This window comes from Coptis chinensis, chromosome 8, assembly GCF_015680905.1.
Source record: "Coptis chinensis isolate HL-2020 chromosome 8, ASM1568090v1, whole genome shotgun sequence".
NCBI classification, from domain to species: Eukaryota; Viridiplantae; Streptophyta; class Magnoliopsida; order Ranunculales; family Ranunculaceae; genus Coptis; species Coptis chinensis.
Genome location: NC_141463.1, coordinates 92077956 through 92099730, shown reverse-complemented (window position 1 = coordinate 92099730; position 21775 = coordinate 92077956). Strand labels below are relative to the sequence as shown.

The window sequence follows — 21775 nt, the reverse complement described above, 5'->3', positions numbered from 1 at the left end:
AAACGGCATGGCCACACCGTTTGGTACTAAGTCCAAAACGGTGTAATAACCATGCCGTTTGGGGGACAAAGTCCAAACAGACACCGCCATTTTTTGCAAGTTCAAAGTCCAACGGCATGGCGCGGAACCGTTTGGCCTTAGTCTCAAATGGCATGGCCACACCGTTTGGAACTAAGGCCAAACGGTCGGCCATGCGTTTTTGACTTTGAACTTTGTCCTAAAATGGCGTGTCGTTTGGACTTTGTCCCAAACGGCATGGCGGAACCGTTTGGCCTTAGTTCCAACGGCATGGCCACCCGTTTGGGACTAAGTCCAAACGGTGTGGCCATGCCGTTTTGGGGACTAAGTCCAAAACAGACACGCCATTTTTTGCAAGTTCAAAGTCCAAACGGCATGGCGGACCGTTTGGCCTTAGTTCAAACGGCATGGCCACACCGTTTGGGACTAAGTCCAAACGGTGCGGCCATGCCGTTTGGGGACAAAGTCCAAAGTCCGAACCGCCATTTTTTTTTTCTTAGTTCAAAGTCAAACGGCATGGCCAGACCGTTTGGCCTTAGTTCCAAACGGTGTGGCCATGCCGTTTGAGACTAAGGCCAAACAGTCAAACATGTCGCCGCCATTGGAACTTGAAAAAATGGCGCGTTTTGGACTTTGTCCCAACGGCATGGCCACACCGTTTGGACTTAGTCCCCAAACGGCATATTACACCGTTTGGCCTTAGTACCAAACGGTGTGGCCATGCCGTTTGGGACTAAGTCCAAACAGACACGCCATTTTTTTTGCAAGTTCAAAGTCCAAACAGACACGCCATGCCGTTTGGGACAAAGTCTGAACAGACACGCCATTTTTTTTGCAAGTTCAAATCCAAACGATATGGCCACACCGTTTGGTGTGACCACACCGTTCAAGAGGCAAAAAAACAGATCTTTTGTGTTTTGGCAAAAACATTGCGTACTGCATTAGATTTTTGTGTTTTGGTAAATAACATTGGGATTTTTGCAAATAACATTGGGATTTTTGTGTTCTGCATTAGAGATACTAATAGAGATAACATTGGGACATTAGAGATAATATTGGGACAATGTTCTGCATTAGATTATTAATAGAGATACTTCGATGTGACAAATTAAAATGCGCAAATTGTCGGAGAGCACAAGAAGAGCCATTGAATGGATATAAACTGAGATCTAAGCAAAGCACATCTACGCCGCCACTGGTAAGTAGTATAACCTGTTTACTCAATCGACGGCAGACGTCCTATTAAAATCAATGCTTGCTAATAGCAGAAACATAACCAAAGGCAATGTGACATGAAATACATGAAACCCTAGGATCTTAAGTGAACATGAAAAGAATGACAAGTCCAAAGCAAGATCACTATCATTTCATATTTCAACAATGTGAAATACATTGTCGAATTACATTGTGCAATTCTGAACGAACATAAAGCTATACATTGCCATGTGAAATACATTGTCTGAATTACTGAACATAAAGCTAAGTTGCTACATATCAACAACTTGCACTTACAAAAGAGTCCTAACATAACATTTTTTTACTACAAAGAGATTTCCAATCTAACTTTCTGACTTTATCTCCTTCCTGCAAAACAAAAAAAATTGAATAAACAGATCAGTCAAGCAAAGTTAAATCAAACTGCTTTATTAAGGTATGACAGAAAAACTAACCTCTCCACTTGCTTCCTCATGTTCACCATCTTCCGCCACCACCATTTGCCTAATTACCCCCCAATAAAAACACATGAATCAGTATAAATAGTACCACATATGTCAAATCCAACACCAAATCTAGAAACCTCATTGACTGGAAAACTTTTGAACTTAAGTCATGATTAACTCTCAAAAGAACAAAGAAAGACAAATGCCAATAAACACTCCCTGCATCATCTCAACTAACACAAACTGAAAAGTAAAGCAAAACCCGCATCATCTCAAATGCCAATAAACACTCCCCGCATCATCTCAACTAACACAAACTGAAAAGTAAAGCAAAACCAGCATCATCTCAAATGCCAATAAACACTCCCCGCATCATCTCAACTAACACAAACAAACCATTTCCATTTCCAACACTCGTCCCAACACAAGATAAAAGGAGGTAAACTAACCAAACTAACCACTAAACCCTAAACTAACCAAACTCAACATACCTAAATCCTATGCTCCTTCACGATATCGTCCGCCAATGAACTTGCACCGGGTCAAATTGTATGCCTCCATGAACTCGTTCTGTGCATCCTCTGGAATCGCAGTCCCACCCAATTGCAGGCCTTGATTGAGCAAGCGAGAAATTTCATCGACGACGGTCTTTGTCAAAATTAAAACACAAAACTACATTAGTATATACATTTACATTTATAAAATACCAAAACAAAACAAAACAAAATTAACGTTGTAAGATATTAACTCACCGATTATGATATGGAAGACTCGTAGGGAGTAGTGACTAAGATGATCGGGGTTTATCATTCGAATATGACTATTGTTTTAGTACCAACTCATGTATCTACTAACACACTCCCATGGATAAGGCGGAATGGGTCCGGCGTTGTTCAAGTTGAATCAAGTGATTACGCCAATTACTCCATGGGAAGGCGCAATATTAAATTTCACATCATACCAGCGTTCGAAGTAGTTAAAGCGTCGAAGTCTTTGGTTTTGGGGGATCCGAGGGTAGAAACCGCATATGACCCAACTGACGACAACCCTCCATTTATGCTTGCTTTCGACATTATCAAGAAAGCATATAAATCCTTCGAAAAATGCTATTTCATCCACCGGCCGTGTAGCTCGGACTTCAACATAGGGATACCATTCAACTGTCAAATAGCATATGATCGAGGAAATTAATCATTAATCACATACTAATAATATTAATTAATAAATAAAACTATTTACATACAAAAAATGCTTACATTGGTACAAGTCATATTATCAATGGTGGCTCGGGTATACTTCAATGCACCACAGTGCTAGCATAAAAGACCGAATAAATCGCGAGTACCTATTAGCATACGGGACATGCTCAAATGATAGTCCTCATTTGGGTATGGCCCGAACACCTTAGGAAGTACTCATAAATCCATGCCTACATTAATATAGACACCGAGTTAATATTGTAATAGATAGATAAAATTGACATTGAAAAGAAAAACAAAAAAACTAATACCTGTAGGAGAGTGAAATAGCCTGAAACACCCTTCACCTTGGCACTTGTGGCAGTCCCAAGACCCCTGCATACAAGTAAGCCCGTAAAGGCTGCACCCCCGCGTAGTCTCGATCTCGGCAAATTTCGAAAAGCGGTCTCGGATAACAAACGGGGACCTAGGTTCGGGCGCGTGTCGGTGAAGGCGGTACATCCAAAGAAAAATAACAGATAAGCTATCACAGCAAACTGCACCTCTTTTTGGGTTGATGCCTTCTTCACAACAACCCCATTTTCATCACGTAAATCTTCATCTGTTACCTTCCCAGCAAACTGCTTCATCAAGAAATCCATCCTAACTTTGGAAGTGAACTTATTGGATTTCATCTCCGCATCTATCTTATCCATGGGTATGCCAAGATTTTTGTGGAGGAGTCTTTTTGTTTGTTCCAAGGTCAAATCAGTGTCCCCAGTCACTGCTTTGCCTCTGATCGGAACTCCTAAGAGTTGGGAAACATCGTCCAACGTGATTGTCATCTCGCCCCACGGCATATGAAGCGTGTTGGTCTCGGATGTCACCTCTCCACAAACGCGAGACCAACCACGGGATCCCCGATGCCTGTATACACCTAAGACCAGAGCACATAAGCCGGTCCTTTGAAGCTCCACATGAAAAGTAGAATAGTCTGAACACTCTCCTCTGATATCCCATTGTACCAACTTGTTGAGGTGCCCATGGCACTTCAACACCCCCTCGCCTCGCCTAAAACAACAAAAACTTAGTATTAATGTATGCACAAGTTTAAGTAATACAAAATTTAAATACTAATAGACACTATATGATAATATTACCTGCCCCTCCCAAACATCGCGAGCCACGTGCACTGCATAGTCATACAACATATGTGACACACAAGGGCCACCTCCATAAACACCTCTCTTGAACTCCAAGTCATTGTTAGACTTTCTCACAATATTCACTGGAGGTACAGGTACATGGACTTCCTTGTCATCCTCGTCATCCTCCTCCTCCTCCGCGTCCTCCGCGTCCTCTTCCTCCTCGTCAGTCTCCTCTTCTGCATCATCAACACCTTCTTCTTCACTATCAGCATGACTTAGAACTACACTCTTCCCACGATCCATATTTACGTCATGGTCATCTACATCTACATCTACATCTACATCACTCATCTCTGTCCCCTTTCTTCTCTTTTGATTTCCTAACTCTACCCCACTTACAACATTACTGGGATCATCCGCTTTCCGATCCCTCTACTTAACCCGATGCGAAGTGGTTGTTCTCCTTCCTCTCTTTTTCTCGGGCTCCTCATCGCGACCGAACTACTACTCCCCCACTAACAACTTCTTAGCACCCGTGAAAACACTTTTGCTTGCATTCTTCACATTCAGATTCTTTGTTCGAGGCATTGCTACAAAATAAATAGGAGTTAAAAATAAGACATTCAACTAATTCAAATTGTTGCAATACCAACGTGAAAAACAAAGAACGAAATAAGGTGGTGTGCATGCCAATCTATATCTAAGGTGTGCATGTATCTAGGCAAACTATACTCCTCTATTAAATCCTCCTCCACACACTAACAAAAAAACCCAATCTAATTCAAGCATCTTGAAATCGACTAGGAAAACTTTGCGAGAACGACTCATGTAAAAAACTTTAAAGCCGCCATGGAGATAATGAACATCGAAAAAAGAAGCACATTTGTAAAAGCGAAAATAGTCGACGCGGCATAAGAGAAAAGACAATATAAGACATCGTGATTCGGAAAACTAGCAAGTCGGGTAACCTCTTTTAGTTTGTGCGCTGTGTGAGTTGAAATTTTACAACATCTAAACTTAAAAAGAATTTCTTAGGCCATAAGCTTTTATTAAGGGGTGGGACTTTTTCAAAGCCTTTAAAAGCTTTGTGGTATACTTCTTTGCTAGCAATCAAGGTATGTCATCAAGCATCAATAAACCAACTTTGAAAGCTGCGGCGAAGTTCGATTATTTCTTTGAAAGCCTGCCTAATCACTTGAGATCTTTGGGGGTGCCCTTAGAATAGAATTCTAAACCAAATAAGTGGCGCTTTTGATCAATAGGAAGAGGATCACTCCGCCATGGTGAATGTAACTCTTGGCAACTTCCATCCGCCAGAGCAAAATGACCTTCCAAGACAAGATAAGAAATAGGGTCGGCCAACATCGTCATTCCTCTTAATTCGAATGGGACTATACTTGGTCATTGCCGTACAAAATCGGATGGATGGAACATTTGTCTACCCGGACTCATGTTTAAAGTGATAAATGTTAAAAGCGGAATCTCAGATTCCTAGATAACATAAAAGCCCGCAATAAATAGGCGTTGACTCGATCTAAGAAGCATGGCGGCGGTTGGCGCTCTCTCAACACGAACAACCTGGCCTCGCCGCTTTAACGGAACTTCGCTTAAGATACTTCTTGAATGAGAAACCGGGGCTATTTGAATCACGAAAGCACTTTCGCGATTAGCTACTTGCCTCGGGTTTCACTATCGAGCTATCAAAAGAAAAAGTAGATCATACTCTTAGACGTTACACTCCTCCCTCTAGATAGAGGAGGGACCTCGCTTCACTCCCCCCAGAGAACTCAAGCTAAGCTAGTTCACGGAAGTGAGGCTACATCCTACTTCCCAAAAGGGAAAGCCCAATCTAATACATTCTTGTCTTTCCTTATCTGTTTTATAAACTTAAAAAGAGAAACTACAAAAACTCAAGGAAGTTAATCTAAGTACTACAACTCACTAGGAACATCCATTTAAGAAGGAATAACCACCTTAGAGAGCTTCTGGGCAATAACTAACAGGGAAAGAAGAAAAAATCCATAGGAAGATAGCTTGCATCTCCTTCTAGAATAGATGCAAGAAGGAAATGAAGCTCTGAGACTACCACGGACTATAGGGAAGATAGAGATTCTCCTTGCTTGCATACCCTTTCTTACTTCTTTTCCTTTCTTACGCTCTTGATAGTTGCAATCTTGGATTACAGGAAGAACCAGATGGCTACATCTATTAGGTTAGAATCTATCCTAACTTCCTATAAACCTACCCTGTAGGAGGAAGATCTTGCTCTCTCTAGGGTGAGGAAGCGGGGAAGAAGTCATCAACAAGAAGAGATTCGATCCTTCATGCGCCTAGCTACGAGGACCTCGCGCCCAACCAATTCTACAAGGACTGCCCTATCTCAATCAGTACTTATCTCTCCAAGGAGGAGCCTACTAGGCCCTTCACTCCCCGAATGGGTATAGAGATGTCTTCAACAAAGCATGTCCCCGAAGACGACTTTACGCACCTACCCGCCCCTGCCTAAATTAGATATAAGTTCGTGCGGGTTGGGGGTAAAAAACTAAGCCAAACTACCACCTACCCTCGGCGAGGGATGTTGTGAGCGGTAGTACCCCTTCTTGGCGAGGCGTACATAAATGATGTGGTCCCCGGATTACGAATATTAGTAACAAAAGATTGGTCTTTTGTAGTGTGATGAGTAACTATAGAGATCGAGGTTGAGATCAAATCACATACTGTTTTACTAAGGCTTGGCGCTTCGACCGAGTAAGATAGCTCTTTCCCTCTTTTGTTTTCATCCCGCATCTTTGGTATGTCTCCGCAAGACCCAGCTAAAGCGAATATAATCCTCATCAAGTTCCACGGGACTCTCTCTTTACTTGTAGTTAAGTAACTTTAAAGGCAACGACAAGCTGCCGGTGTAAGCACCAGTTCTAACGTGACTTAGAATCATACCTTGGTTACGTTTTTGGAATTTTTGTACTTAAATCATACAAAAATGGGGTTTATTCAACAATTTTGAGTATATATGCCCTTTGTTTCCGGATGCAAGCTCATGACCTACGAGTCTCGAGCTCGGCGGTCGAAGCTTCACTTTCGAGCTTCGTTTTGTAAAAGCGAGTCGAGTCGAGTCGAGCTCGAGCTAATTATAATTCAAATCGAAGTCGAGTTTGACCTCGCTCGAACTTCGACTTCGAAAACTCACGAGCGAATCGAATCGAGCATGCAAATACTGGCTCGCTTTCATTCGATGACCACCCCTAATCAAAGGGGAACAACTGTCGATACTTTCGATCTTAAGTCTCTAACTCAAAAACTAAATTGAATCAAACATAACATTATATATATAAAAAAAAAAAAAAAAGATAGAAAGATAGAAACGGTTACGAAACGAGCTATATATTTATTTTGAATCAAGCAAGCGATACTCGGTCGATATGGCCTCAAATAAAAATCTAGTGATACACATACACACACAAAAAAGAGAAAAAAAAGGAAACTGGATAACTCTTCTATTAATTAGTGTATTTAGCTACGACTTTGGAAAACTCAATTTTCTGCACTTTGTTGCTAAATAGTGGGATATTATGTATCAAGATTGTATTGTGTGGATAAGATTTTTTGGGGTGTTTGCTTAGTTGGATCTGCTATTGGATTTCTCTTGTTCTCTATGTGTGAGTTACCTAAATCTACTTTGCTTAACAAACGTTTTCTTTACTAATAATGTACTAACATAAAAGAATGAGTGTTTACATTTGGTGTGTGAAAAGGATCTTTGTTCTATGATATCCTTCCTCTGCCATGAATGCCACCTATATAACTGTCGGTCTTTGCTAGAATGCTACCCTACATTACTGAAAATATCCCAAATAAATAATATATGTGATGTCGAATTAGTGCTCAAGTGGTGTCTTGTCATCTTTTCACCTTTGACCGATCTGTATGAACTCTATGTTGAATTTGGTATCGTTTCTACATTTCTCTTGATCACATCTTTGTTGGAAGATTTAGACTTTGGATTCGGTTAGCTTTTTGAGAAATATTTTGGAATAAGGTTTGTGACTTTGTACAACTTAAAGATTTAATTTAGTTGACTGAGATCGGTACCATAAACTAGTAATCTGATGAGAATTTGAAGAGTAGTAACTTCTTATTAGTTACCTTTGAGAGTTTATCTGACATTGAAGTGTTCGATTTACTATGTATTGGTGCCGATCGGTTAACTGAAACACAATAAGCATCTAAGTATATTGGTTGTATATAAAGCCGCGAGGCGCTTTGGCTTGATTCAGACACAATGAATTGGTCATTAGTTCACATAAGGGTTTGTTGTACTCGTAGTACCTAGCTTTATTCACCGTTCCTGAGAAGGAAGTACGCCCAAGTAGCAGGATTGACTCCTCGCGATAAGCCAAAGTGATGACGAAACATTCAATCGAAAGTCCAAGATATAGCCCAAATAAGTCTAATTTGGATTGGCGATCGGTTTGACAACATCACGACAAAATGATCATAACTTTCTCTAGAAACCTTTGTTTTGCGAACCGTAAATTTGGTTGGAAACTAGACTTCATGAGCTTTCTAGTGGTGTGTGTTATGTATGGAGAAACGTCCTGTTCAGATTCAAGTTTGACTTTGAACTTAGAAGAAAATCAGGAATAGTTTTAATGCTTGTCTCTTAAAGATCCTAAGTTTGTATTTAGCTATAAATTCTCTAAGACTTGTAATGGAAGTAGAGCAGTATTTGAATGAAGATATAGGACTTTTATTGAGAAGAAGTGGTTCTTCTTGGTGAAACAACTCTTATCTCTTTGGTGGATTCTATAGAGTGGTGAGTTCTAGTAACACAACTCTTATCCCTTTGGTGGATTTCCATAGGGCGTGAGTTCTTTGTTTTCTCTTAGTTTGTGCTTGTATTAACTTCCTATTACACCATTCTAAATGGTGTCACAAAAGCTTGTCTAACTTCACTTCTCTGATTATCAACTGATTTATCCTTCCCGAGTTTGGTGAATGCAAAACTTGATATCATTTGATGTGGATCTTACTGAACGATATCTATATATATCTGCTATACTTGCGAAAATATAAATTTTGTTATACTTTCGAAAATCTTGTGAAACTTGTGTTAGATGGATGACCACTAGCTAGGTTCAGACTTTATTTTGGTTTTCATGCATTCTTAACTTCATTTTAAGAATGGGTGATATCAACGAGAATGGGTGATATCAACGAGGGAAAGTACAAAATGGGTGTCTAGAATTCAAAAGAATTGAATCAAACATAACATATATATAAAAAAAATATATAGAAAGATAGAACAGTTACCTGAAACAGAGCTATATATTTATTTTGAATCAAGCAATCGATACTCGGTCGATATGGCCTCAAATAAAAATCTAGTGATATCAACAGGAGAGACAATAAGTTCATAACTTCATTGTTTGATTTAATGATTTATTTATTTTGAACTTGGATAAACATAACATTGATGTCTCTGTCTCCATTTCTATAAATCGAAAAAATTAAAAATATAAATAACTTAAACAAATCAAAAATCCCAATGTACTTAAAAAAATGTAAATAACTTAAACATGAAACTTCGGCGAGTTCACCAACTCCTATGACGAGTTCAAAAAACTCGACGAGTTAACCAAATATGCTACTTCACGAACTCGACAGAATTTAGAACTTCGACAGAGTTCAAAACTCGGCGACAGAATTCACGAACTCGACGAGAATTTAGAACTTTCGACGAAATTTAAAACTCGACGAGTTCAAAACTCGACGAAATTCACCGAACTTCGGCAGAGTTCAAAACTCGACAATTCAAAACTCGTCGAAATTTAAAACTCGGCGAGTTCACCGAACTCGACGAATTTAGAACTCGACCGAATTCAAAACTTCGGCGAGTTCACGAACTCGACAGAATTTAGAACTCGGCGACAGAGTTCAAAACTTGTTTCATACCCAATTCATACTTGTTTACTTGTCTAAGTTCATAAATAGTTGAACCAAGCGTTAACCAAGCTCACTATAAGGTTTAAAAACGCGGCAGTTAACGCTTTCAGTTCAATTTTACGAACTCCGGCCGAGTTCACCGGATATGCTACTTCACGAACTTCGGCGAGTTCACGAATGTGCTACTTCACCGAACTTCACGGCGAGTTCATCAAATATGCTAACACCTAATTAAACACATTTAGCTCCTTGAACTGGACTTGCACCAACACCTAATTAAACACATTTAGCTCCTTGAACTGCTAAGCATAAGAGTAGCTGCACAGTTGCAGCAGTTAAAACGACTCTAAAGCTAATACAAATAGGGGTGGTGTCGAGTATTCAAGGATATTGGATAGGTTAGTTGTTGCTTCTAGTCATATTGCATTTGGATCTTCCAAATAATACAGTAAGCAAAATGCTCGAATCCAATATTTCTATCAGTTATTAGTTGTTGCTTCTAGTCATATGACATAGATGCAAGTTAAATCACATCCACTTCATAAGCAAATTTTCATTCTTAAAACAAAAAAGAATATTACTGGTTTAATTTTATTACGAATAAGGTTCAGTTTAATATAAGTTAAAGATATATGAAATGCTATCAGAAAAAGGAAGTATCAGTACCGCTTCTATCCTTTTGATTTCAACGCGAGCGTACTGAGCCACCAAATATACCGCTGCAACAAAAAATAACCTTTTTAGAACCTAACAACATAAACGGAAAACATTTCTTAAATTAGATGTGGTGAATTAGACCAGTAAGTTCACATACCCAGTGAAGGCATGCAGCAAAAGAAGAGTCGCACGAGATGGAAATCAAATCTGACAAAGCAATATATGTATTCTTGCTTGAATACCACCACAACACCAAAGATTAATAACCGGTACTAAACAAATCCACGACCAAACCTTAATAACAATTCCGGGGTGGAAAGCTTAAGGAACTGATTTATATTTGTAGATCTGGTTTTTTTTTCTTTTGTTTTTGAGAAGATGAGATGTGTAACGACACTCCAAAAGCAAAGTCAGGTTGGTTGTTTTTGTAGATCCCTCAGATTAGTCGATCCCTCTGTTTTTTTGGTAGATCTGTTTTTTTTTTTCTTTTTTTGAGAAAATGAGAAAGAAAAGACGTTTTTACCCCCACTTGATTGGTTAGAATTTGAAGTGTTAGATCATGAGATCTTGAGGTGGATCCGACGGTTCAAGAGGAGAGTGAGATAAGGGTGGCACTCTAGACAAACCGTATATATATATATATATATATATTATTGGCAAGCCTGTTTGTTTCCTTATTAGCAATTCGGGATACGACAAAAATTCGGTACGGGAATAATTTGAGAATTATTTAATGATTCAAAAAAATGGTACGGTTAAATATTCGGTCAAAAATTCACAATACGACAATTATGCGGTGTTTAATTAACACGTGTTTTAAATGTTTAGTTGCAAAAATTTGGAAGTCAAAAAAAAATATTAATAATAGTTATCATTATTTACAACATAACAAATATATCTAAACAATTTAGCTACAAAAATATTGAAACCAATTGAATGGTCCACATAGGTACCTTAATTTATTTGTTATTGGATTGAAATTACCGTTCAAATTTCAAAATACATACACACTATATGACATGACAATTTAAATATTGCCCAAAAAATATAAAAACAAAGCTTTTGAATTAATTTATCACAAAAAATGTAAGAGTGAAGAACTTAAAGTACATAAAAATAACAAAAACACAACCGATATATATTTTTTTTGAAAAATTCGGCAAAATCCATATTATTCATTTCAAGACAAAAAATCGCGAATTATTACGAATCTTTCAAACATTCGGAAGTATTATACGTTTTGCTCTTCAAAAATTCGATTCGCGAATGATTCGGCGAATTGCTAACAAGGCTTTGTTTATTTGTTTATTTTGTTTGTTTTTGATAATAAATAAAATTCTATTTCTAAAATTGTGATTAGGATGCATTATTTTTGTTAGAACCTTTATCGATTGTTCCAACAAAGAACAAAAATGTTGTGTAAAACTTAAGTTAGTTATGGGGGTGGGGAGTGTTTTTATGGGTGTGCCCAATATCACCAAAGAAAAAGGAAAATAGTACAAAAATGAGAACAGTGTATCCATGATAAAGTCGGTTTTACCCCAACCCTCTCCTTTCTCTTCGGCATACAAAAGAAACAAACCCTTTCTTTTCCTTCATCTCAATTTCACTCTCTCTCCACAAAACTCAAAAAAAAAAAAAAAAAAAAGGAGTCAACCTGCAAACGCCCCGTTTCGCACAAGACAAAAAGTCAAACTCTTTCCAACACCAGGTAACTCTCTAACTAAAACCTCCTTTCACTTCATCTCTATTTCACATCTAGGGCTTCTTTTTTTTTTAAAATTTTTTTTTTTCCCGTGTTTTATTTTGTTTTGGAAATTTTAAGTGTAGGGTGAAAAAAAAAAAAAAAAATGGACCCAGAAATAGCTAAGACCCAAGAAGAGAGAAAGAAAATGGAACAACAATTAGCATCACTTACATCTGTTACATTCGACACTGATTTATATGGCCGTGGGGATAATCGATACGATGGGTATGAGCAATCGATACCTGTTAATGAAGATGATGAGGTTGTTGATCCTGGTGAATCTGAAGTGGCTAGGAAATTGGCTTCGTATACTGCGCCCAAGTCTGTTTTGAAGGAAATACCTAGAGGTGGTGGTGATGGTGTGGATGAGGATGCTGAGTTGGGGTTTAGGAAACCGGGGAAGATTATTGACAGGGAAGATGATTATAGACGGAGGAGACTTAATAGGGTTATTTCGCCTGATAGGAATGATGCTTTTGCTATGGGGGATAAGACGCCGGATGTTTCAGTTAGGACTTATGTGGATGTTATGAGAGAGGAGGCATTGAGGAGGGAGAAGGAAGAGTTGTTGAGAGAGGTTGCGAAGAAGAAGAAAGAGGAAGAGGAGAAGAGGAAGGAAGGTGGTGGTGGTGCTGAGAGAGTTAAGGATGATGGTGCTGTGCCAGCTGGTCAGAAAAGAAGGAATAGATGGGATCAGAGTCAGGAAGCTGATGATGGTGGTGCTAAGAAAGCAAAGAGTAGTTCTGCACCGGCTTCTGATTGGGATATGCCTGATTCTACACCGGGTATCGGCAGATGGGATGCGACTCCTACACCTGGTAGGGTGGCTGATGCGACTCCTTCAATTTCTAGAAGGAATAGATGGGATGAGACACCTACCCCTGGAAGGGTTGTTGATGCAGATGCTACTCCAGCTGCCGGGGCAACTCCTGGGGATACACCTGCTGGTATGACATGGGATGCTACACCCAAGCTTGGGGGGCTCGCAACTCCAACTCCCAAACGCCAGAGGTCAAGGTGGGATGAGACACCGGCTACTATGGGGAGTGCAACTCCAATGCCTGGGGCCACACCTGCTGGATCATACACTCCTGGTGTGACTCCAGTTGGAGGGGTAGAGCTTGCCACTCCGACTCCTGGAGCTATAAATCTTCGAGGTGCAATGACTCCTGAACAGTATAATTTATTGAGATGGGAGAAAGATATCGAAGATAGGAACCGCCCATTGACTGATGAAGAGCTGGATGTGATGTTTCCACAGGAGGGGTACAAGATTTTGGATCCACCGGCATCTTACCAACCAATCAGAACTCCGGCAAGGAAACTTCTTACTACCCCAACTCCAGGGGCTACCCCACTGTATCAGATCCCTGAAGAAAATCGTGGCCAGCAGTTTGACGTGCCAAAAGAAGCTCCTGGAGGTTTGCCATTCATGAAGCCAGAAGATTATCAGTACTTTGGGTCTTTATTGAACGAAGAGGATGAGGAAGAGTTGCCTCCAGAAAAACAGAAAGAGAGGAAGATCATGAAACTTCTGCTCAAGGTTAAGAATGGGACACCTCCACAGAGAAAAACGGCATTGAGGCAGCTCACTGATAAAGCTCGGGAGTTCGGTGCAGGTCCACTTTTCAACTGTATCTTGCCATTGCTCATGCAGCCTACATTGGAAGATCAAGAGAGACATCTTCTGGTTAAGGTGATTGATAGGGTGCTTTATAAGTTGGATGAACTTGTTCGTCCCTTTGTTCATAAGATTTTGGTTGTGATTGAGCCTTTGCTGATTGATGAAGATTACTATGCTCGTGTTGAAGGAAGAGAGATTATCTCGAATCTTAGTAAAGCTGCTGGCTTGGCTACTATGATTGCTGCCATGCGACCAGATATCGATAACATTGATGAGTATGTCAGGAATACAACTGCAAGAGCATTTAGTGTAGTTGCTTCTGCTTTGGGTATTCCAGCACTATTGCCATTCTTGAAAGCTGTGTGTCAGAGTAAGAAGTCTTGGCAAGCTCGGCATACTGGGATAAAGATCGTGCAACAGATTGCTATCTTAATTGGTTGTGCAGTGCTTCCACATCTGAGGTCTCTAGTTGAAATCATAGAACAAGGTCTCAATGATGAGAACCAGAAGGTGAGGACCATCACAGCCCTGTCTTTGGCTGCCCTGGCTGAGGCCTCTGCTCCTTATGGTATTGAGAGTTTTGATTCTGTACTGAAGCCTCTGTGGAAAGGTATCAGGTCGCACCGTGGGAAAGTTTTGGCTGCCTTTTTGAAAGCGATTGGTTTCATTATTCCTCTCATGGAACCAATGTACGCCAGTTATTACACTAAGGAAGTGATGGTCATTCTGATTCGTGAGTTTCAGTCTCCAGATGAAGAAATGAAGAAGATTGTACTGAAGGTGGTGAAGCAATGTGTAAGTACAGAAGGAGTTGAGGCTGGCTACATTCGAAGCGATATTCTTCCGGAATTCTTCAAAAATTTCTGGGTCAGAAGGATGGCGTTGGACCGAAGGAACTATAAGCAGCTTGTGGAAACAACTGTGGAGATTGCAAACAAAACCGGTGTTGCTGATATTGTGAATAGAATAGTTGAGGATCTTAAAGATGAGAGTGAACCATACAGACGAATGGTAATGGAAACAATTGAGAAAGTTGTCGTAAACTTAGGTGCCTCTGATATTGATTCCCGTTTGGAAGAGCTTTTGGTTGATGGAATTCTATATGCCTTCCAAGAGCAGACCAGTGATGATGCCAATGTGATGTTAAATGGGTTTGGTGCTGTTGTGAATGCTCTGGGGCAGAGAGTTAAACCTTATCTCCCACAGATTTGTGGTACCATCAAGTGGCGCTTGAACAATAAGAGTGCAAAGGTTAGGCAGCAAGCAGCCGATCTCATATCTAGGATTGCTGGTGTTATGAAGCAGTGCCAAGAGGAACAGCTGATGGGTCATCTGGGAGTTGTCTTGTATGAGTACTTGGGAGAAGAGTATCCTGAGGTCTTGGGTTCCATTCTGGGAGCTTTGAAGGCGATTGTTAATGTCATTGGTATGACGAAAATGACTCCGCCGATTAAGGATCTACTTCCTCGCTTGACACCTATTCTTAAGAACAGGCATGAGAAGGTCCAGGAGAACTGTATTGATCTCGTTGGTAGAATTGCTGATCGAGGAGCTGAGTTTGTTCCTGCAAGGGAGTGGATGAGAATCTGTTTTGAGCTTCTAGAGATGCTGAAAGCCCACAAAAAGGGAATCAGGCGTGCAACTGTGAACACATTTGGATACATTGCAAAGGCCATTGGGCCACAGGATGTTTTGGCAACTTTGTTGAACAATCTTAAAGTCCAAGAGCGTCAGAACCGTGTATGCACAACCGTGGCCATTGCTATAGTTGCAGAAACATGCTCTCCTTTCACAGTGCTTCCAGCTTTGATGAACGAGTATCGTGTGCCAGAGCTTAATGTTCAGAATGGTGTTTTGAAGTCTCTCTCTTTTCTGTTTGAGTACATAGGTGAGATGGGAAAGGACTACATCTATGCTGTTACTCCTCTACTCGAAGACGCTTTGATGGATAGGGATTTGGTTCATAGGCAGACTGCAGCTTCTGCCGTCAAGCACATGGCCCTAGGTGTAGCTGGGTTAGGCTGTGAGGATGCCTTGGTTCATTTGCTGAATTATGTCTGGCCTAACATATTCGAGACATCACCTCACGTTATTAATGCTGTCATGGAAGCCATAGAAGGAATGAGGGTGGCCTTGGGTGCTGCTGCTATCTTGAACTACTGTCTTCAGGGCCTTTTCCATCCAGCGAGAAAGGTCAGGGAGGTATACTGGAAGATTTACAACTCACTATATATTGGCGCACAAGATGCACTTGTAGCTGCTTATCCTGTTCTGGAGGATGAGGTGGACAACGTATTCAGCAGGCCGGAGTTGGCTATGTTTGTCTGAGGTTCCATCTCGTGTTGAATCATTCAAGAAGTTGATGCAGAAATTCAAACTGTCTGAGCAATGTCAATCTGACATCTTTGGCTTCTGCGACCATTATTTTAGTTAGCACGTTGCGAATGACTATCTATCTTTTGATACAATGGGTAACGTTTATGCATATTATATTTCCCTTGTATTTCAGTATTGATGGTATCAGTATCTGGAAACAACTCTTGCATATATCTTAGCTTATTTGCACACTTATTATTGTTGTGATTGTGGTTCATCATGCTGTCTTATTGTAGAAGGTTTTCTATATTCAATGTCTGTCTATTTGTTTCCACATTTTCTTTTGTGGATCATGTTATAATTCTTAGATGCTCTTACTTGCCTTTTATTTGGTCCTTGTAGTTTCTCATGCTTCCCAACTGTATGCTGCTGGGTGCAATGCAGGAAGCTTCGAACACTGGAGGGCTTATGGTTATATACGGAGTAAAGATGTAGGAGATAGTGGGCTGTGCGTGTTGCAGTGTTTAGGATTGGAGACGTCATTTCTGTGGTTTTTCCTTATTTTAGGGAGCAAGTTTTTCAGCATACGTTCAGTTGGAACAATCTGCTTCTGTGTTCCCTCTTTTTCTTGTAGGCGTGCTTATTTCTCTTTTAGTTGAGTGCCTGCGTGTTCGTTACCAATGGAAACAGTAGTGGCTGAGAAATAAAATAGTTGCTATGTCGTTTGTCAAAAGTCTGATTGTATATAGAAAAAGGGATAACGGGTCTATGTCTTCTTTGGAATACCTTATTGATTAAAGCTCACTTTGGCATGGCCAGTCCATTTCAAAAGAAGATATCAATATGAAGAGCCCCAAGCTGCTACTAGAGCTGATGGGGGTTGAGTTTATGACTGATTAAGTTCCAACCAAAATATCAACCTACTCGCACTGTATATTCAATCCGCACCCAACCTAACTTGGAGTTGAAGTTCATTGGCTAGGACGAGTTTTGGTCGCATTACTGGATTGAATCAATTATTTCATTATCCAATCGCATGCCATCATTACTAATTTACCATGAGTTCGGAATCGGTATTAGATTTCATTGATCTATTTCACGTGATTGATACTAACCCTAAGGGTCAAGATAGAATTACAATGAAGAAGGCCTAGATCATTACTAATTTACCATGAGTTCGGAATCGGTATTAGATTTCATTGATCTATTTCACGTGATTGATACTAACCCTAAGGGTCAAGATAGAATTACAATGAAGAAGGCCTAGATTATTAAGGTAAAGACAGAACAAAAACAAATCTGCAATAAATACGGTGATCTGACTATCTGAGTACTTCATTTTGGTCATTGGTTTTCCTATAAAGCAAACTTCTTTATTGGGCTCCAGTCCAAGTTTCTCAACAAGAAATGCATTCATGTACATAAAGCCTATTGGGCTTGTCTTAGGCCCATGTAAAGTTTGCAAATTGCACCCATCACGAGGTGGGACTCGCAGTTGCAGATTTCAGCCACTTTCTAAAGTTAAGCATGGATTCATCGTGAGGCACATGCTCAGCAAATGAATTTCAGGCTGTCACTTGTATGTGATTAAGCCACTGAAAATTTTCATGTGAAATGTACATTTTGTGACAAACAAGGTTTATTAATATTAGTGTACACGGGATGTATAGGTGCGCAGTCATTTTGTCCCTTAGTTATAGACTTTGTGGGGCAATATACCCTCAGTCCCTTGGTTATTAGAAGGGCCAGATACTGGAGTACGGGTACAACAGGTGTAGGCTATATTTTGCATATTAATATTTCACAAGAAACACTTATCATCATTCATATGAATTACAGAGTAAGAGGTTGGTTAATTGGAAGAAACACTATCGTACCATACCAAACCAGAACGTTAGATATTGGAGGAGAACCATGGTCATAGAGGAGACCAGAAGGTTAGATATTGGAGGAGAACCATTGTTATAGAGGAGGGGAATTCCGAGCGTATGTTATCTAATAATTTTCCAAGTATTTATCTAACTTATTTATCTAATAATTTTCAGAGTGTTTATTTACCTTATTTAAATATTACAGAGGAAGGTGTAACAGTAAATTCATTGTATCATTAATTTTGTTTTCTTTATTGTCCTTACTGAAATTACGTGTTTATCCTCCATCACAAATGAAACAATAAAAGTTAAAAGTGGAACCCAATCATTAATGTTTTGGACACTAGATTTGTTGTGGGCTTGTGGTATCTTATTCATACATATTTAGTTGAAGAAATAACTTTTTCTATTAAATAGTTGAGATATTTAATTTCTTAATGCTATGCTTAATTCAACACTCATCGATCGAGCGTACAGAAATGTTAGTCATAATTAAAATCCAAGATCATTCGCATAGATTGTTAATTTGTTTATGATTTTCCAAATAATTTCCCCCTCACTAAAGTGTTGGGGAGCTGTTGTTAGATCAAACAAATCGGACCATAAACTCATTCAAGTTAAGGAGAAAAAGGACTTGGGGCTTGGCTTAGGGCCAAAGTTATCAGCGGTGAGGGGGTTTGGTATCCACATCAATATTTTTACCCAAAAAGTCTTCAAAAAATCTAAAAAACCAAAAATACCAAATGTGTCTTAGATCAAACAAATCTGGTCCATGAACTCAAGTCTTTTCCCAAGTTAAGGCCCAATACCCATTTATTCATTGGGCTTATTATTACTATATAATCCCGAGTCTTGGCCCAGAGACAATTTAATTTCTTCAAGGTGAGTGAGTAATGGCGAATCGTTTACAGAACGTTCCAGTGGACGACTCAGTTCTTCTCCGCGTAACTCATTCAAATCTCAAAACTTTCTCTGCTGATGTTCGCTTCTCACTTCAGGTCATCCTTCTTTCTATGCTTTTCTATGTACAATATATACAATGTTATCTAATTATCTTTTGGACATAGACCATTTGAATTACTATGAATGTTGCTTTCCAGGCGCCCGTGGAATCTATAAAAGACAAGCTTTGGAAAAAAACTGGTACTTCTGTCGACTCAATGTGCCTTGAGCTCTATGATGATGCCGGGGCTAAAGTTTCGGATTTGAGTGACAATCTCAAACCACTTGGATTTTATTCACCCCATGACGGGTCAGTTTAGTAGTTGATTTTATGCCTGCCTTTTTTATACTGAGATCATCTTGCTATTGCATTTACAATTTTGTCTTTTCATTTAAATGTTACATGGGGGCATCTTCGTTTTCAGAGTCAGTCTTCATGAACTAGTTTGCATTCATATTCATTGGTTGACCTTTCTTTTATATGATGAAGGTATCGAGTGCATATCATCGATCTGGACCCTTCATCAGTAACTTCTGGTGGGTGGTTGGAAGACACTTCATTAGTGGAGAAATATTCAATATCTGAAGAAGCTTATGATAAACTAGGTGGTAAGACATTTTCTCAACAATGTATATCTTTTTAGAATTCTCTTCTGAAAACAAATATTTAGAAACGGTCTAAGCCTAATTAGGAAGGTGTGCATAACTTCTACTAATATGCTTGGTTCTTGGCTAGATTTACATTGGAAATTTATGTCCGCAACTAATTGATTCTGAACGTTTCAGGTACTTTCAGAAAGTTCAAGGAAAAAATGGCATCTCAGAATCCTTCTGTCCTTGAAAACAAAGTAAGCATTTCAAGACTTGTTCATTCCCTTTTTAGAATTAACCCAACTCTGAACTTATGTGGAACTAAATTGTATCCTACTACCCATTATAGTGCATGCAGAGAGACTGCATCTGTTTATGTTTTTGTCATGCGCGTGCGTGTGTTTAGTGGGGATGCAATACCTGTGCTTTAAGTTGACTGAAACTTTTCATACAGATACCAGACAAGTACGTGGAAGACCTCTGTGCTAATATCAAGGTAACTTGATTTTTGCTCATCTCTCTGCCCTCTGCCCCCTCCATGTGTTTTTTTCCCATTATATCAACTGATGCAAAAGTTCTCATCATGTTCAAGGAGGTATTGATTATGCGCAGAAAAAGAGAACCTCCTTATGTTTTTTTCGTGTAATGTGGAAATAAATCAACTTTTAGTGACACTCTTTCTTGATGTAGGTAGGAGATAGATGTGAAGTTGATCCGGGAGAGAAAAGGGGTGTCGTTAGATATGTTGGTGAGGCAGAAACCATTGCACCTGGTTTCTGGGTTGGAGTTCAATATGATGAACCCATGGGGAAACACGACGGCCTGTAAGCAACCTTTCGATTTAAATTTGTTAATATCTTTTTTAAGGAACTATTCTCTCATTTGTTCTTGATGGTTCTCCTTTCAACTTGATTATGGTGTACGGCTTCCTTGATAACATTATCTGTTATTGTCAATACATAATATTCTGTTTGTCTTTTATACTGCGGTTTTCCTTTAATATAGTTTTTTTTTTTCATTAATAATAGAAATACTAACACTGAAAATTTGTAGAGCATATAATTCAGCCTCTGCTTCTACATATTATTTCTTTTTCATGCTTCATATTCCTTGATTTAGGACAGTGTTCATTTACAAATGTGAGGGTTTTGGTATCATTATTCAAGTTCTACGTTTGCATACTGAGATTTGCTTGGCTACTGACATGGATTATACTTTTTTTGGTGGTGTGGAACTGTCTCGATATGTCACAGGGTGAAAGGAAAACGCTACTTTGAATGCCCTTCACTTCATGGTGCAATGGTCAGACCCGACAAAATAAAGGTTGGTATATTACTTTGTTCTTTCTAAATTCCATTAGTAAATTTTTCTGAAAGAGTTGCTATGCACTTCTCTTTGTTAAGAGGTTGAAATGTTGCCTATGCTGTCCTACCTACGTAATATATCAAAATAGATATTTGGCCTACTATTAGTATCTGTCAGGGTATATTGTTTTGATTACCTTTCATATATTAGAAGGCTGGTCATGAACTCATGCTTAATTATCTTTCAGGTTGGGGACTACCCTGAGCGAGACCTCTTTGAGGATGAAGAGATATGAAGCAATCTTGGGAAGTGAGGTAGATGCTTGCGTGTGTTTCCCCGCTATTTTGTTCCAGCATGTACTTCCATATCTTCAGGATGAAGAGATATGAACCTGCATTGAGTGAGTTCAGATGTTTGCATGTGTGTTCCCACTCTTTTCTCCCGAGCTCAGGGAGAAAAAGGTCTGATCATATTCAATGTGGGAAAGTTCCTTTGTAACTAGGTTGCTGCATGTCTGAAACACAAGTGACTAGAGTTTGTTTCCCCAATATGTTGGATTGATATATTGAAGATTAACTCATCTCAACTCACGAGGAAAAAAAGTTTAGTTTAGGCTGGGAAAACAATTTCATTCAAGAGGAATGGTCAGCACGAGCAAACCATTTAATAAACGGGGATGCAGCTCAGGAACTTGCATTAGTCAAGAAGACATCTTATTTCTTGCTACTTGTTATGCTGAATGAGTTTTGTGTTCTTTCATTCTACCCATGAATC

The 21775-nt window shown here is 39.4% G+C and overlaps 2 protein-coding genes and 1 long non-coding RNA gene across 7 annotated transcripts; 2 read left to right on the top strand and 1 right to left on the bottom strand.

Moving 5' to 3' along the window:
* Positions 1 to 1450: 1450 nt before the first annotated feature.
* LOC147484402 (uncharacterized) lies at positions 1451 to 2320 on the bottom strand. The gene is made up of 3 exons (XR_015206437.1): positions 2171 to 2320; positions 1689 to 1737; positions 1451 to 1602 (listed from the first exon to the last, which is right to left on the bottom strand). It is a non-coding gene; the product is annotated as an uncharacterized LOC147484402 (long non-coding RNA).
* Positions 2321 to 12157: 9837 nt separating this feature from the next.
* LOC147484401 (splicing factor) lies at positions 12158 to 17025 on the top strand. Of its 4 annotated transcripts, none has more exons than XR_015203664.1 (3): positions 12158 to 12316; positions 12431 to 16447; positions 16737 to 17025. XR_015203664.1 is itself a non-coding variant. In XM_086575726.1 (2 exons), the coding sequence occupies exon 2, from the start codon at positions 12456 to 12458 to the stop codon at positions 16302 to 16304; it is 3849 nt and encodes a 1282-aa protein (XP_086431852.1). In that variant the 5' UTR covers positions 12158 to 12316; positions 12431 to 12455; the 3' UTR covers positions 16305 to 16569. The 4 variants fall into 4 exon arrangements, 1 of the variants encoding a protein (XP_086431852.1); XR_015203666.1 differs by having other exon boundaries at positions 16695 to 17025; XR_015203665.1 differs by having other exon boundaries at positions 12163 to 12316; positions 12436 to 16447.
* A 1886-nt stretch (positions 17026 to 18911) lies between these two features.
* Positions 18912 to 21763, top strand: EMB2804 (tubulin folding cofactor B). Of its 2 annotated transcripts, none has more exons than XM_086575786.1 (8): positions 18912 to 19161; positions 19264 to 19415; positions 19596 to 19714; positions 19892 to 19953; positions 20151 to 20192; positions 20387 to 20520; positions 20950 to 21019; positions 21249 to 21763. In XM_086575786.1, the coding sequence occupies exons 1-8, from the start codon at positions 19057 to 19059 to the stop codon at positions 21294 to 21296; spliced, it is 732 nt and encodes a 243-aa protein (XP_086431912.1). In that variant the 5' UTR covers positions 18912 to 19056; the 3' UTR covers positions 21297 to 21763. The 2 variants fall into 2 exon arrangements, with proteins under 2 accessions (XP_086431912.1, XP_086431913.1); XM_086575787.1 differs by having other exon boundaries at positions 18978 to 19161; positions 19596 to 19711.
* Positions 21764 to 21775: the final 12 nt, after the last annotated feature.